At 35.9% G+C, this 14,236-nt stretch overlaps 1 protein-coding gene across 1 annotated transcript in view; it reads right to left on the bottom strand.

The window, feature by feature from the left end:
- Fig4 (FIG4 phosphoinositide 5-phosphatase) overlaps positions 1–14,236 on the bottom strand; it is a 104,783-nt gene that overhangs the window by 57,852 nt on the left and 32,695 nt on the right. The window contains exons 8-14 of the mRNA XM_026389612.2: positions 13,832–13,932; positions 11,934–12,096; positions 11,248–11,345; positions 5,492–5,625; positions 3,717–3,833; positions 1,702–1,747; positions 912–1,060 (exon numbers count right to left, since the gene is read on the bottom strand). Of these exons, the coding sequence (XP_026245397.1) occupies positions 912–1,060; positions 1,702–1,747; positions 3,717–3,833; positions 5,492–5,625; positions 11,248–11,345; positions 11,934–12,096; positions 13,832–13,932 (808 nt within the window). The remainder of the gene's footprint in view (positions 1–911; positions 1,061–1,701; positions 1,748–3,716; positions 3,834–5,491; positions 5,626–11,247; positions 11,346–11,933; positions 12,097–13,831; positions 13,933–14,236) is intronic.

Here is a 14,236-nt window from a genome sequence, read left to right on the forward strand (position 1 = left end):
GATCAAAATGTATGAAGGCCTAGTACTTTTTATTTTATTATTGACGTCTGTTTTTTTTTAACAACCCACTAGTTTGTCCAAGCACTGCAGATTAACAAACACACACACACACACACACACACACACACACACACACAAGTGTTTATTGATAATTAACATAAGCCAAAAAAAATACCATGGCAATAATATACAGGTCTTTAAGTAAAAATATTAATTGCAGAATTAATTTGAATATTGTCTTCTAGCAACACAATCTTTGAGATACCAAAAGTAGAAAATAGCTCATAAAAATCCTCATTGTTAATCAGGTTTGCTTTCTGTCACTGTCCTTTATTTTTTATTTTTTTTTTTTTCAGTTTTTTTTTTTTTTTTTTTTTATTGGTCGTTCATAACATTACATAGTTCTTAATACATCATATTACACGGTTTGATTCAAGTGGATTATGAACTCCCGCTTTTACCCCGTATACAAATTGCTGTATCACATCAGTTACCCTTCCATTGATTGACATATTGCCTTTCTAGTGTCTGATGTATTCTGCTGTCTGTCCTATTGTCTACTATCCCCCCTCCCCTCCCCTTCCCTCCCCTCCCCTTTTCTCTCTCTACCCCTTCTACTGTAAATCATGTCTTCCATTTGTATTCTCTTGACTTACCCCTCCTTACCTCTTATATGACATTTTGTATAACCCTGAGGATCGCCTTCCATTTCCATGCAATTTCCCTTCTCACTCCCTTTCCCTCCCACCTCTCATCCCTGTTTACTGTAAATATTCTTCTCAAGCTCTTCGTCCCTACCCTGTCCTTGTTTACACCCCTTATATCAAAGGAGTCATTTGGTATTTGTTTTTTAAAGATTGACTAGCTTCACTTTGTCACTGTCCTTTAAATGACAAAAAAACAGGACTTACCTAACTGCATCTGTATCAAACTGTAGATTAGGTTTGTCAATCAATCCCAAAGAAAACAGCTGATAAGCCAGAGCACATTTTCCCACCATGAACTGTGCTGTATTGGTGCGATCTAAACAATCCACACAGTTGGTTCGAAGGATGCCAGTCTACAAAGAAATATTTTAAGATTTTCAATCATTATTCAGTCACCAAAACTACTTCCATACTACATGAGATTTCTTTTCTTAAAGAAGCAGAAGAAAGGTTGTAAGCAATTGTGTGTCTTGGACAAATATTAATCATTCAGTTAAGTTAAAGATTAAAATAATGAAGAATATTTTTTAAAAGAGGTAATGCTATATTTGCTGCTCAGTAACTATGTTTTTAACAGCATCATTAAACTTAGTCTGTATCAGTTAGTAAATGTGGACTTTTCCCTGATATATCTCCTTTATTGTACAAAAGAAACAGTCAGTGGTTGAAGCCATATCATTCTTAAAGCAGAGTTAATGGTACAGTGTAACTGGCTTATTTTCTAAAGTCATTCCAATTTAATCTTCTCACATTCTTGTTTGTGTTTCTATTTCCAATAATAAAACTTAGTACGTAGAAAAATTCATAAGCCACATTATTTCAGTTACATATACTTCTATGAGTTTTAAACACTATCAGCAAGGCTTTAAAAGTCATTCTCAAAAGATTAATAATTCTGCATTAAATAAGAGTCTCTCTCTCTGTGACTGCTTACAGAAAACACTAAACACTATAGATACACATTCTATTCATTATGAATATATATCATCCATACCTGTAGGCGGCCAGTGGAAATTACACATCCTCCTAGTTCATTCCACCTGTGTTTAAAAATAAATGCTTTAAATTTTTTTCCACAGAGGTGGGTAGAGATTGAACCCAGGGAGTGCCTCAATCACACTAAGCATGTGCTCTACTACTAAACTATCCCTCCAGTCCTCTAGTTCTTAAGAAAATTTAATAGTATAATGTTTATTTATTTTTTAAGCTTTTTGTTAAGAATCACAGAATCAAAGTAATAGAGCTGAAGGCACCTGGAAAATCAGCTGATTCTGTGTATTCTCATTCTTTCAAGTAAGTACATATGCAAATAACTAAGGTGGACTACTCACCATATTCCCCCCAAAGAGAGCCCAAGAAAGGGAATCTTAGCTTATCCCAGTGCTCCACACTTTGGCATTCTGTCCCCCATGTTCAACTAAAGTCTCCCTGCTTTCATTTATGCCTATTTCTTGTGTGATTTTACAGACATGCATAATTGTATAGCATTTTTCTAGTAAAATCTTTTAGGTCTTCGCCTTCTCCATTCAACATTATCTCTACAAGCTTTTCTTCATGAAAATTTTGTTGCATTCCAATGGAGTTATTTTTTTGTTTGTTTTTACACATTTCCTTTTAGAATACTTGTTTTTTCTCCCCCCACCACATAATAGTGGATACAAGGGAATGTGTTTTGTTAGGAAATACTGTATCATCATATTAGTACTTGAGTTATTTAAAAGAAGGTATTGGGTAGAAAAGAGCTAGGTCTGCTACCCTTAGAAAGGGCTGCTCAAAAGGTTGGCTCCTGCCAGGTGCCATGGTACATGCCTATAATTCCAGTGGCACAAGAGGATCACAAGTTTGAAGCCAGTCTCAAAAACTCAGTGAAGCTCTAAACAAATTAATGAAACCCTATCTCAAAATAAAAAAATATATAAAGAACTGGGGATGTAGCTTAGTGATGAAGTGCCCCTGGGTTCAATCCCCAATGCCAAAATAAATAAATAAACAAAACAGCCTGGCTGGTATCTGGACCTTGGATTTTAGGAGGGTCCCCACCATTCCAAGAACTACTAAGAGTGGCTCGTCATTCCTAAACTATTTATAGGAACAATATGACTTTTGATGAACACCTTCTTTCCTTCTGGGAGTCTGTGTGACCAGTCTCTAGTAAGAAACCTCAAGTTTCTAACAAGCTTCCCTAGCAGGTAACTTTTTACATATACTGTCACAATTTATTTCTGGGGGTATGAAGTGTGTTCCATGTGACTACACTGCAAGCTTGTGTCTGATTTCCTTTGGATTTTGTCCCTTGAACTTTTTTCCTTTGCTAATTTTAATTTGTATCCTTTTACCATAATAAATTATAATCAGGGTATAACATATTGTCTGAGTTCTCCTAGTGAATCACTGAATAGTCACAGGGAACCCTATCACAGATGCCCTAAAATTGCAACTATAACAAATGCAAACAATAACAAAAGAACTACTTCCAAAGATACATACAAAGTAGTTGGGTTTGGGGTTTTTGTTGTTTGACTACTGTAGTTAATTATGTTAACTGAAAATAAAATGCTGAAAGTATATAATATTGGTTCCTTAAAAGATAAATAAGGCATGATCTTTGGTCTGATGAAGCTCATAAACTAGTAATGAAGACATATCTGTGAGTTAATAACTATAATCGGATGATAAATACTATTTTCAGAAAAGCATTTCTATCAGAAACACTTCTGTTCCTATTAAATACTGAATAACAAAATTCACTACTGAAAATTTTACTTTACAGAAATGTTTTATGTACTGTTTATTCCATAAAGCAATAAATAAGACCCTGTGGCTTCTACCTCAAGGTTTATAACAAAGGAGTTCCCAGGCTCACAGTGAACACTTAGTACACAGTCCTGTGAGCAGCTTGCCTCCACAAAGGACTAAATTCACCCATCTAGTACAAACTGTTTATATTTAGAATATTTTTATCCATAAGAACAAAAATCTTAATTTAATTTTTTAAAATACCACACATACTTTTCATCTGGCCGCAAAGTGCTACAGTAAGAATCGGGGCGGTTGACAAAGAAACCAGTTTTTTTTACCACACTTTCTGCAATCACATTCAACCGATCAAGAACATTGCACAGCTTGCTGCAGAGGAAAAGAAAATTGAGAAAAGTAAAAACCCAAGTTCTAATATATATTAAATATATATAATATACCCTTATATATTTAATATATATTCATATACCTAAAGTAAATCAAGTCTATAGTAAAGATATTCAGGGAATTAATTTTTTAAATCTCTTGGGTTATAGTTAATAGTAACACGAATAATTAATGTCAGTAATATAGTGTATATTCAATAACTAATAATATTTAATGCAAAAGAGACCTGAAGGACTTGTAACTTTGAATCAACTATTGGCATTCCTTAATTTTGGCACAGGCCATCCCTACAAGAGCCTTTCACATCTCAAGAGTTATATTCCATATGCATTCATGAAATGACTGTGTCAAGAGCATAATGCATAGTGCAGGTAGCAGGGGAAGAAAAAATTGAAAAATAAATTAATAAGAATAACAACTATAATCAACTTATACTTTGGGAAAGGCTATACATGTGTGTGTATGTACATATGTGTACTTGTGTGCACCTAACTACACAAAAATAATTTAGAAAAAAAGTACAATAAATACAAAACAAATGAATAACATTAAAAAATAAAGCCTTAAAATAAACCTAGTACTTATGTGATGCATGTAAATGAGTAAAATATAATGTAAATTTAATAAAAGAAAGTTCTTTGAGTGAGAAGAGTTTTGAATCCAATCTTCCAAGATAAAAGAAGGGATATTATGGTTTAGATGTGAGGAGTCCCCAAAAGCTCCTGTATTAATGCAGAAGGTGAATGATAGATTATAAGAGCTGTGACCTCATCAATCCATTCTAGTTTGAATGGACTAACTGTAGGTAGGCAGGTAGGGCTTAACTGGAGGCAAGTGGGTCACCAGGGTCATGTCCTGAAGAATTCATTGTCTCTGTAGCCCATTCCCCACTCTGCTTCCTGGCTACCAGTCACCAGGAGGTGAACAGAGCTTCTCCACCATATCCTTCTGCCATGATGTTTTGCCTCACCTCGAGCCCAGAGCAATGGAGTTGGCCCATAATGGACTAAGCCTCTGAAACTCTAAGTCCAAATAAAAATTTCCTCCTCTAAGTTGTTCTTGTCAGGTATTTTGGTCACAGCAACAAACATCTAACTAACACAGTGGGGAAAGCACTCCATGGAGGTCAGGCAGTAGGAACAAAGGCTCAGGGTTGGAAGCTTGGCTGCTACATTTGAGGAACATAAAGATTAGGCTTTCTGGAATAGAATAGCCCTGGAATAAGTAAACAGTTACTATATTCTGGAACCAACCTTTTGATGAGGCTTTAACATTACACTAAAGAGTGTGGATTTACTATAAATAGTCTGGAATTCCCACAGGTTCTACAACAAGTAAGACAGTCTAAAAATGGTGTTGGAGCAAATAGTGAGTTAGAATGAGATGGAAAAAAGGGAAACTAACGTCTTTAAGGGATAGTAGAGATATTCTGAAATGACCTGATACTTCAAACAATTTGCAAATAGTATACACAGTAGGAAAAAAGAGAGTTTGGTCAATTGGTTTAAGCACTCAAAACCACCACTCAGCAGGTTCATGAAGAAAGAGTAATATGTACTTTTCCATAGAGTTTAGCTTGCTGCTATTTGTTACTCCAAGAAAAGGAAAATATCAAAACCAGACATATGAGTATTATTCACCTTTTGGTGTACTTGGCCATATCCCAAGGAATATAGACAATAGTGTGCTCAGGAGGCAAAAACTGATTAAGGTAGGTCACAGCGGCAACAAGTTCTTCACTCAGAATTCTTTCATGTTTTCTTTTCTCTCGTTCCTTTGTAAAAAAAAAATAATAATAATAATTTTTTTAAAAAGTATGGTTTGGGATGTGGTTCAGGTAGAGGACTTTCCTAACATGAGTAAGGCCCAGGGTTTGATCCACTGCACTACAAAAGAAAAAGAAAAAAGGGTGCGGGGTGGGGGGGAAGCCTATTAAAAAATTAAACATGTCAGCATTATCCTTAAATCAAAGGATAATTTTAAACATTTTTACTTCTCAATTAAAGTAAGACCAAAAGCCCAAGTTTTAAATATGCTGACATGAAACCTATCTACTAAATAAAAAGAATAATATAAATTCAAAAAAACAAATTCTTCACTGAATTAGAGTCAACAGACAATGAACTTGAAGAGCCATGATCAAGTTTCTCCTTACTAACCTCCCCACAGCCTCAAGAAACCCAGTTTACCCATCACAGGCCTGGCCCTCAGGCTCCACAACCCATTCCAGTATAGATAGCCACTCAAAAACCAGAAGAGAACCCCCAATTCCATCCAGCTGAGGACAAGAGAGAAATCAACTGGGTCTGGATGGACAATTCCCAAACTGCCAAAGCAGAGAGTACTTTCCCAGCCTTCACATGCTTTTAAATTTGACTCATAAATACTGGGTGAGATAGCCAAGATAGGCACTTTCTTCCTCTTCCTTTTACACTGTGGCAGAATGACTAAAGCTGAGATGCTGTCTCTTGCCTGCAGTATCTCCTTAGATATCACTTTGCCTTTAACCCAAGGGGGAAAGTTCTTTATTGATTGGCTCTGTAGTTAGAATGCTGGTCTGCTAGTTACTCCCCTTGGACAAAGTTGTGAATTTCCCTTGGTCTCCATTTTTTCATCTGTAAAATGGGGTAATAACAGCATCTCCCTTAATATATTAGTGTGAAGTTTAAATGCAATAAAAAGCAGTTCTTATAAGAATAGTGGGTACATGGTATAATTAGCTGATTTTATTGTTCTCCTGATCTTAGAAACAAAGAAAAAATTCCAAATAGTGACACTGAAAAAGTGTCAGAGCACTATTGCTGGCATCAAACTAGTTCTGTGTTGCTTTCAATCATGGAGATTACTTTCCAATTGCCATGAATTTAATTAGATAACCACTGTGGAAACAAAAACAGTATCTATTTCACACTGATAAACAAATCAAATGGACAAATTAGACAAGAACCAAAAACAGTGTTAAATCAGTTTAGGATGCAAGTCTACTTAGCTTATTTTTTTTTTATCTGAGAAAATTAAATTACATATCTGGAATATTTCTCAAAAGTATTTTAAACCAAACCAGGTAAACAAAAACTTTCAAAATTCTTATATCAAAGCTGCCATTTTATGATATAGAAAGATTATTTAATCAACCTTTAGTCATCTCTATGTAAAGAATCTTCTGTATGCACAGTATATAGTGGGTTAGTGTTAATGGGTTGTTTAATCAATCTTCTTAGGGTCACAGAACCCTTTAACCACCAAATGAAAACTTCACGTGTACAAGTCATTTTACATAACGTTTCAAGGGTTCAGAGATAATGACCATCAGTGGTCTTCAGGTTAAAAACCTCTGATTTACAGCTTATATGTACTCTCAGGTTAACTTCTTACTGCTACCCAGGAGCCATATTGAAGACACATGGATGGCTGAAAAATGTCTTTCAATCAGTGCCTCAAATTTCCACAACTAGGGAGAAGTTTACTACACAGGGTAAGAGAAAAGAAATTAAAAAAAAATATGTCAATTTAGTAACTTCATATAATGGTAGAATAGACTTAACATCCCTCAGTATCATTCTATACACATATGCATAAATTCTTTGACTCTTGAATCACAAGGTAATAAAATGTCCTTCTAAGTGAACAAAATAAAAATCTTCTTTGTTTCTATGTAAAATAACCAATGACAAAAATCAGATGTTTTTCTATGCCATGAAATAGCAACTTAATCTTTAAGTTATTCTCTAGTTACTCTTTAGTTATTGCCAGGATTTTTATTACCATGCAACAATTTTTTTAAGTATAATTTAAAAATCCACTGGCTGGCTTTAAGTATTCAAAAATAAATATAGACATAAGAAATCTTGGAAGGAATAAAACCAAGAAAAAACCTGAATAAACCTGCTAGCTTCATTAGTTTTTTAGCTACTTGCTTTTATTATCAATTTCGGAGGTCACATAGCTAAGCAGTATATTCCCATTAGCTTTGCTACAAATAACACTTCTGACATATGTTGATGGTGGTAATGGCTGCCTAAGCTGTTTTTCAGGAGCTTAGGGGCCCTTTTATCTATCACAAACCAGTAGAAACCACAAGTCCTTCACTTGAACCTGTGCAAGTGTCCCATGAGTGACCTTTGACATCAGGGGGCCAAAAATCCATCCTGATGGCATGCTAACTGCCATTTTCTGAACACGAATCCTATGAAGATACTTGAAGTTTGGTTCTGTTTAGTGAGGAACACTGTTTATTTCACATTTCCTTACTTTCATCACCTGTCCTCATGCTTTAAGACTATCCTGTTTCTTTATCCCATAAATACCCCTAAACTCTATGACGAGGCAGATTTGAGAAAAGATTGCCTACCTCCACATGACTGACCACTTCATAAATAAACTCTCTATTTGGCAAAACTTCTTGTTTCAGTGATTGGCATACTGTGGGGTGGGCAAAACGGGCCTAGTTCAGTAGTAGGCATAGTCTCCAATAATATATATGTTATAATTTAATTCTTTTTAAATATGCATAGTTAATGGAGAATTCTTTCAAGCACTTTAGACTTGAATCTCCATTTAACCAGAGCATTTCAACCATACCATAAGGATGCTGTAAGATAGGAACAAGATCCTAATTTAGGTCTAGGTTTATATACCAATAATGCTTTGTAACTCACTGCTTGAGCAATAACTTCTTCCTCTAATAATAATGTCTTATTTTCCATACATTTATTGGAAAAGTATTCAGGATCATTTTTATTATTAAAGTTTTCCTACTTTAATTTTTCAATTATGCATAATATAACTACTATTCAATACTAGCTAAGGTTATAGATTATCCAGTTATTACCTTATATTATTCTGAGTTGACAAGGAGAGAAACATCAATATGAAAACTCCAAACTAATGTAAATAAATATCTAGAAAATGGCATATTTAATACCTGAATGGGTTATTTTATAAATTCAATATCTGGAAGGATGTGATTATATAAATCAAAGAGGAAGAAGCAAATTAAGCTGACTTCCTCATTGTCACCCTCCTCTCCCAATCCCTGCACTTGTCATTTATGGGTCATATGCTCTTGATCACACACACACACACACACACACACACACACACACACACACTTTGAGCTCACGCATCTGGTTATAATTTTATTTATAACCAGATGTGTGGGAACTACCTTTTCCTCTGCCCCAAGCTTTGCTCCATCCTACTTGACTTTGAGTACCTCTAATTTTGCTTACACTCCAGTTAGATCCCCATTTCCACATGTTAGATCATGTCATCATCACAGGTAACTGCTCTGCCTTCAACATTTCTTATCCAAAACCTCTTTTATTCTCAAATTGATTTTGCTTTAAATGCTCCACCTAATAAGGACCTCAATCTACCAAAAATTCCATTTTCTCTAGCAGTCCTCACCTTTATCCAGCTCAGCTTTTATGGTCCACTTCAATCATATAATTTGTCAATAATCCAAAATGCCTTTGATCCTGTTTTTTTAGGTCAGACCTATCTGGAAAAACTAAATGAACACAATTACCTACCACTTTTATCTATTCTTATACACATACACATACCCTGCTGGGAAAACAGGAAGCAATAGTAAAAAAAAAAAAAAAAAAAAAAGTTCCATTTAAGAAATCACTGCCAACTTGATAGTGGCTCTTAGTACTGCCTGAATGTTTCTAGTCAACTTACACTCCCACATACACAAGGCTTTTAAACCTTTTCCACTATGCTCAAACCTCCAATCTCATCAGATGACCTTTCCTCCTACCTTAAAGAAAAATTAAGACTGTCAGAAGGGAGCAGGCAAGTACACGTGCATACATGTACACACGCAACACATGCACACACAGTGCATGCCCTTGTTCTCCAAGATGAATGGTATTCTCTTTCCTCTTGACCTAGTTAATGCCTCTTCCTTCAGACTGAGGCTGACTCATCACATCTTCAGGAAAGACTCCTCTTCCTTGATGAGCACTCATGGCACAATTTATCCCGTACTGGTACCTCTGCATTACTTCACCATCCCCTCCATGAGCTCCATAACAGATGGAACTGTTTCTATGGCTGCCTTGTCACACAGGAAATCCTCATAAATACTTGTTAAATGACTGAACAAATGCAAAATTCTTTTTTTTTAAATTAAACTGATTTATATTTATTAACCAACATCTCAAAATAAACTCAATACTACTACGCTGTTGGCTACTGCCACAACAAAACAAAAAACAAAATCTTTGTTTTTCATACTCTCAGGGTGTTCTGGGCTGCCAGAACACAATAGATGCCAACAAATTTATTCTGTGATCTCCCTAACCTCCATCCAAGGCCTCTGATCTGTATGCCCACTCACTTATACAACAAATACACAAGATATGACCAGTCCATGCACTCTGTCATGAATCAAAGGACATCTCTGAGCTTCTTACCTTCCCATCAGATTCTTGAGCAACAACAGAATCCCAATTTCTAAATCTAGTCTTTTGATTCTATTACTACTGTTACGGTATAAATATGAGGTGTCCCCCAAAAGCTCCTGTGTTAAGCAGGAATATTCAGAAACAAAATGATTAGATTATGAGAGTTAAAACCTAATCAGTCCATCCTAGTTTAAATGGACTAACTAACTGGGTGGCAATCATTGGCAGGTGGTTATGACTGGGGAAGGTGTGTCACTGGGGGCATGCCCTGGAAGGATGTATCTTCCCAGCGGCCTATTCCTTCCTCCCTTCCCCCCCTCTCCCTCTTCGTCACTCCTTCCTCTCTCTCTCTCTCTCTCTCTCTCTCTCTCTCTCTCTCTCTCTCTCTCTCTCTCTCCTTCCCATCTGCTATGAGCTGAATACTTTTCCTCCACCACACCCTGAGCCCAGAGCAATGAAGCTGGCTGATCATGGACTAAACCTCTGAAACTATGAGCCAAAGCAAACTTTTCCTCCTTGTTGTCCTTGTCAGATATTTTGGCCACAGAGACACAAAGCTAAATAACACAACTATATATTACTTTATCTAGGAGTTCTGACAGATTGTAGAGAGAGCTGGCTGTATCAAGGCTAGGCTATGGCAGTTTTATCATCATGCTCCTCCAATTTGTCCTGGGAACTAGGGCAGAAATTTCACACACACACACACACACAAAAAAAAAAAAAAAAAAAAATCTGAGCCTGATATGCTGAATCACTTTCTTCCCTTAAAAACATACTACTGATTCCTACAGGTATGTAAGAAAAAAGCCACATGGAATCTGAGGCCAAAGAACAATAGTTCAGATGGCTCAGACACTGTGAGCTGTCACAGCACGATAATCTACAAGTCTCTTCTCGAGGAAAAGGGGAAGCACAGCTTGTTAAGCCCCTTTGTGCTGACAAAAAGTTGTCTAGTGTGTTTGATAAGCACATCATACCTTTACTAAATTCAAAATGATGATGGGGGAGCCAAACCTCTGAAGCATCTGGTCAAAGTGAAGGGCAGCCACATGAGCAAATGGATCTGCCTGGTCCACTGAGAAGGAAAAAAAAATAAATGAATACTCAAAGAAAAATTATAAAGCAGAAATAAGCATTCTTTAAACATCTTTTACTGTTAAAAGAAATATAACTCAATTATCTAGTACTTTTGCTTCCCAAATCCCTCTCAAGGATTCACTGGACACTCATTCGTCATGTGTTTATTAAATGTGAATGCTTTTAATATTTCTGAGGTGAAATATAAAGCATTTTTAATAGTCAAAATTAATGATACATTTCTTTCATAAAAACAACAGAAGGCTGGGTGGGGTGCCATGTACCTATAATCCTATCGACTCGGGAGGCTAAGGCAGGAGAATTGCAAGTTCAAAGCCAGCCTCAGCAAATTAGTGAGGCTCTAAGCAACTTAGCAAGACCCCCATCTCAAAAACCATAAAAAAGGGGATGGGGCTGTAGCTCAATATAGAGTACCTGCCTAGCATATATGAGGCACAATAGAAGTTACTCTTCTTCCTTAGCTACTGTACAGGACCTAAGTATTTATTAGATTTCTGTGACTACAGTTCATTATCTCTAAAGATGAGTAGAGAAGAGTTACTATTAAAAAGATTGTTCCACACACATGTAATAGGTGGTTTAGGCATCATAGTTGAGATGTCCTGGGACCAGTATAAGGGAACTGATCCTCTAACTTGCACATAGGAAGAATAACTGCCTGCAGTAAAGGACATCACAGAAGCATCACAGAGTATCTGTTCAGTCTCCACTTCATTTGCAACATCACCCTAGGAGGAAAAAAAAGTGCATTTAAAGATATTTTGTGTTCTCAGAACATTTGAATGAAAAAATTTTCAAGAATACAATGAAATTATAACTCCTATTCTTTGAACGTCTTAAAAAGAAGTAAATGTTATCAATATTCAATGTGCATACTAGAAAAGCAAAACCATCAAAATGCAATAAAGAAAAGCAATTAAAAGTATCATGGAATAGACTAGAAAAAAATCAAATTAAATAGCTAATAGCTCAAGTAACAGAGAGCAGCTTGACTGGTGTAGTAGTAAGGAGAAACAGAAAAGAAAAACACTTACATGAAATTATACAGGAGATGAGGAAGGCCAGAAAAATATAAAAATTGAATTCTGGAAACCAAAGAAGAATGAAAGGACAAAAGAGATTCAAATAATACCTGACAGACAAAAGTTAAAAAGGGGGGATGGTGTTTATGGTGGTGGTGGAGGTAGCTTTACTTATAAAAGCACACACGGATATGACAAAGAACAATTTTAGAAGCATTAATAACATGTGTTTGCAACTTAGATGCCCTTCAGTAGATGAATGGACTAAAAATGTGGTATATATACACAAAGGAATATTACTCAGCAATAAAAGAGAATAAAATCATGGCATTTGCAGGTAAATGAATGGAGATGGAGAAGAAAATGCTAAGTGAAGTTAGCCAATCCCAAAAACCCAAATGCCAAATGTTTTCTCTGATATCAGGAGGCTAATTCATAGTGCGGTTGGGAGGGGGAGCAAGGGAGGTCTTGGCAAACTCTAGATAAGGCAAAGGGGTGGGAGGGGAAGGGAGGGGGCATGGGGGTAGAAAAGACGGTGAAATGAGAGGACATCATTACCCTAAGTACATGTATGAAGACACGAATGGTGTGACTCTACTTTGAATACAACCAGAGACATGAAAAATTGTGCTCTATATGTGTAATATGAACTGTAATGCATTCTGCTGTCATACATAACAAATGAGAATAAAAAATAAAATTAAAAAATAACATGTGTTTGATAATCCTTTGACCATTTCAAAGTAAATAATATAGCTGCAAAATTCTGATTTTTCTAAAAGTATCAGTTAAAATGAATTTCAGTGCTGATATAAGTTGAAGAACAATATTGCTATTTTAATCCAAGATCAAAACCTAATGCCCCACTCAATCTGTCTTCTTGATGACACATTTGCTCAAGACTCAAGCTGTCTATTATAGGCAGAGAGGGAACACTCAAAGGAGTAACATGGCTGATGACAAGATGGGTGGACTTCTGTTGTTATTTTCCAGATGTGAACAGTAAAGAAGTCTGGGCAAAAAAGGGAAGAGGACAATGGCTTTCCCATGTCTTGCTCTACTTTGCTTTTCATCATGAACGTACTCTCAATAATGAGGGCTGCCTTCCAGGTATTTTTTGAGTGGGGAGCTTTGCCATTTTTGTCTCTATATTAATATGTACTACATTTGTTCACATATTTCATAAATGGCTCATCCTCTAAAACATTAGACATTTCATAACTCCATTGTGTAACTCATTCTAAGATAGCTGACTTTTCAGAACATTTGTATATTAGTCATATTTCTCACAAGTTTCATATACTCTGAAGAACTAATTATTCTCTTGATAATAGCCCAGACTAAGAAATTGCACTTCTTCAATTCCACTTTGCTTCAGCTATGTCAGCAAAGCTGATGTAACAGGTTAAAATGTTGGCAGCGATTATGTCTGTCATCTTACCTCACAGTTTGCTCCTCTCTTGAGAAAACGGGTCCCAGCAAACTTACTGGATCTTCTTGCTATTAGAGTGACATACACAGGTCGTCCATAGATCAACAGCTCTTAGAATTCAAGTTAAAGTTGTTTAGCATTCATAAATGTCACACAAAACCAAGAGAATCATTATACTTTAAGGATACATTTAAATGTATCTTGTCCAGTGGCCTAAAGACACCAAAAACACTGTGCAAGAATGGAAGAGAATTGAATCTGATAAATATTCAGAATTATGCAGGAATATTAGCAAAACCCAATCTGTCTAAGGTGTGATTTCTATGAATTCAGAGGAAATGGTACTGGCCAAGGGTAGATCTGTCTTTTCTTATAATCAAATCATGTAAGAAAATAAGTACAAATAATTCTGCC

This window comes from Urocitellus parryii, chromosome 8, assembly GCF_045843805.1.
Source record: "Urocitellus parryii isolate mUroPar1 chromosome 8, mUroPar1.hap1, whole genome shotgun sequence".
In the NCBI taxonomy this organism is placed as follows: Eukaryota; Metazoa; Chordata; class Mammalia; order Rodentia; family Sciuridae; genus Urocitellus; species Urocitellus parryii.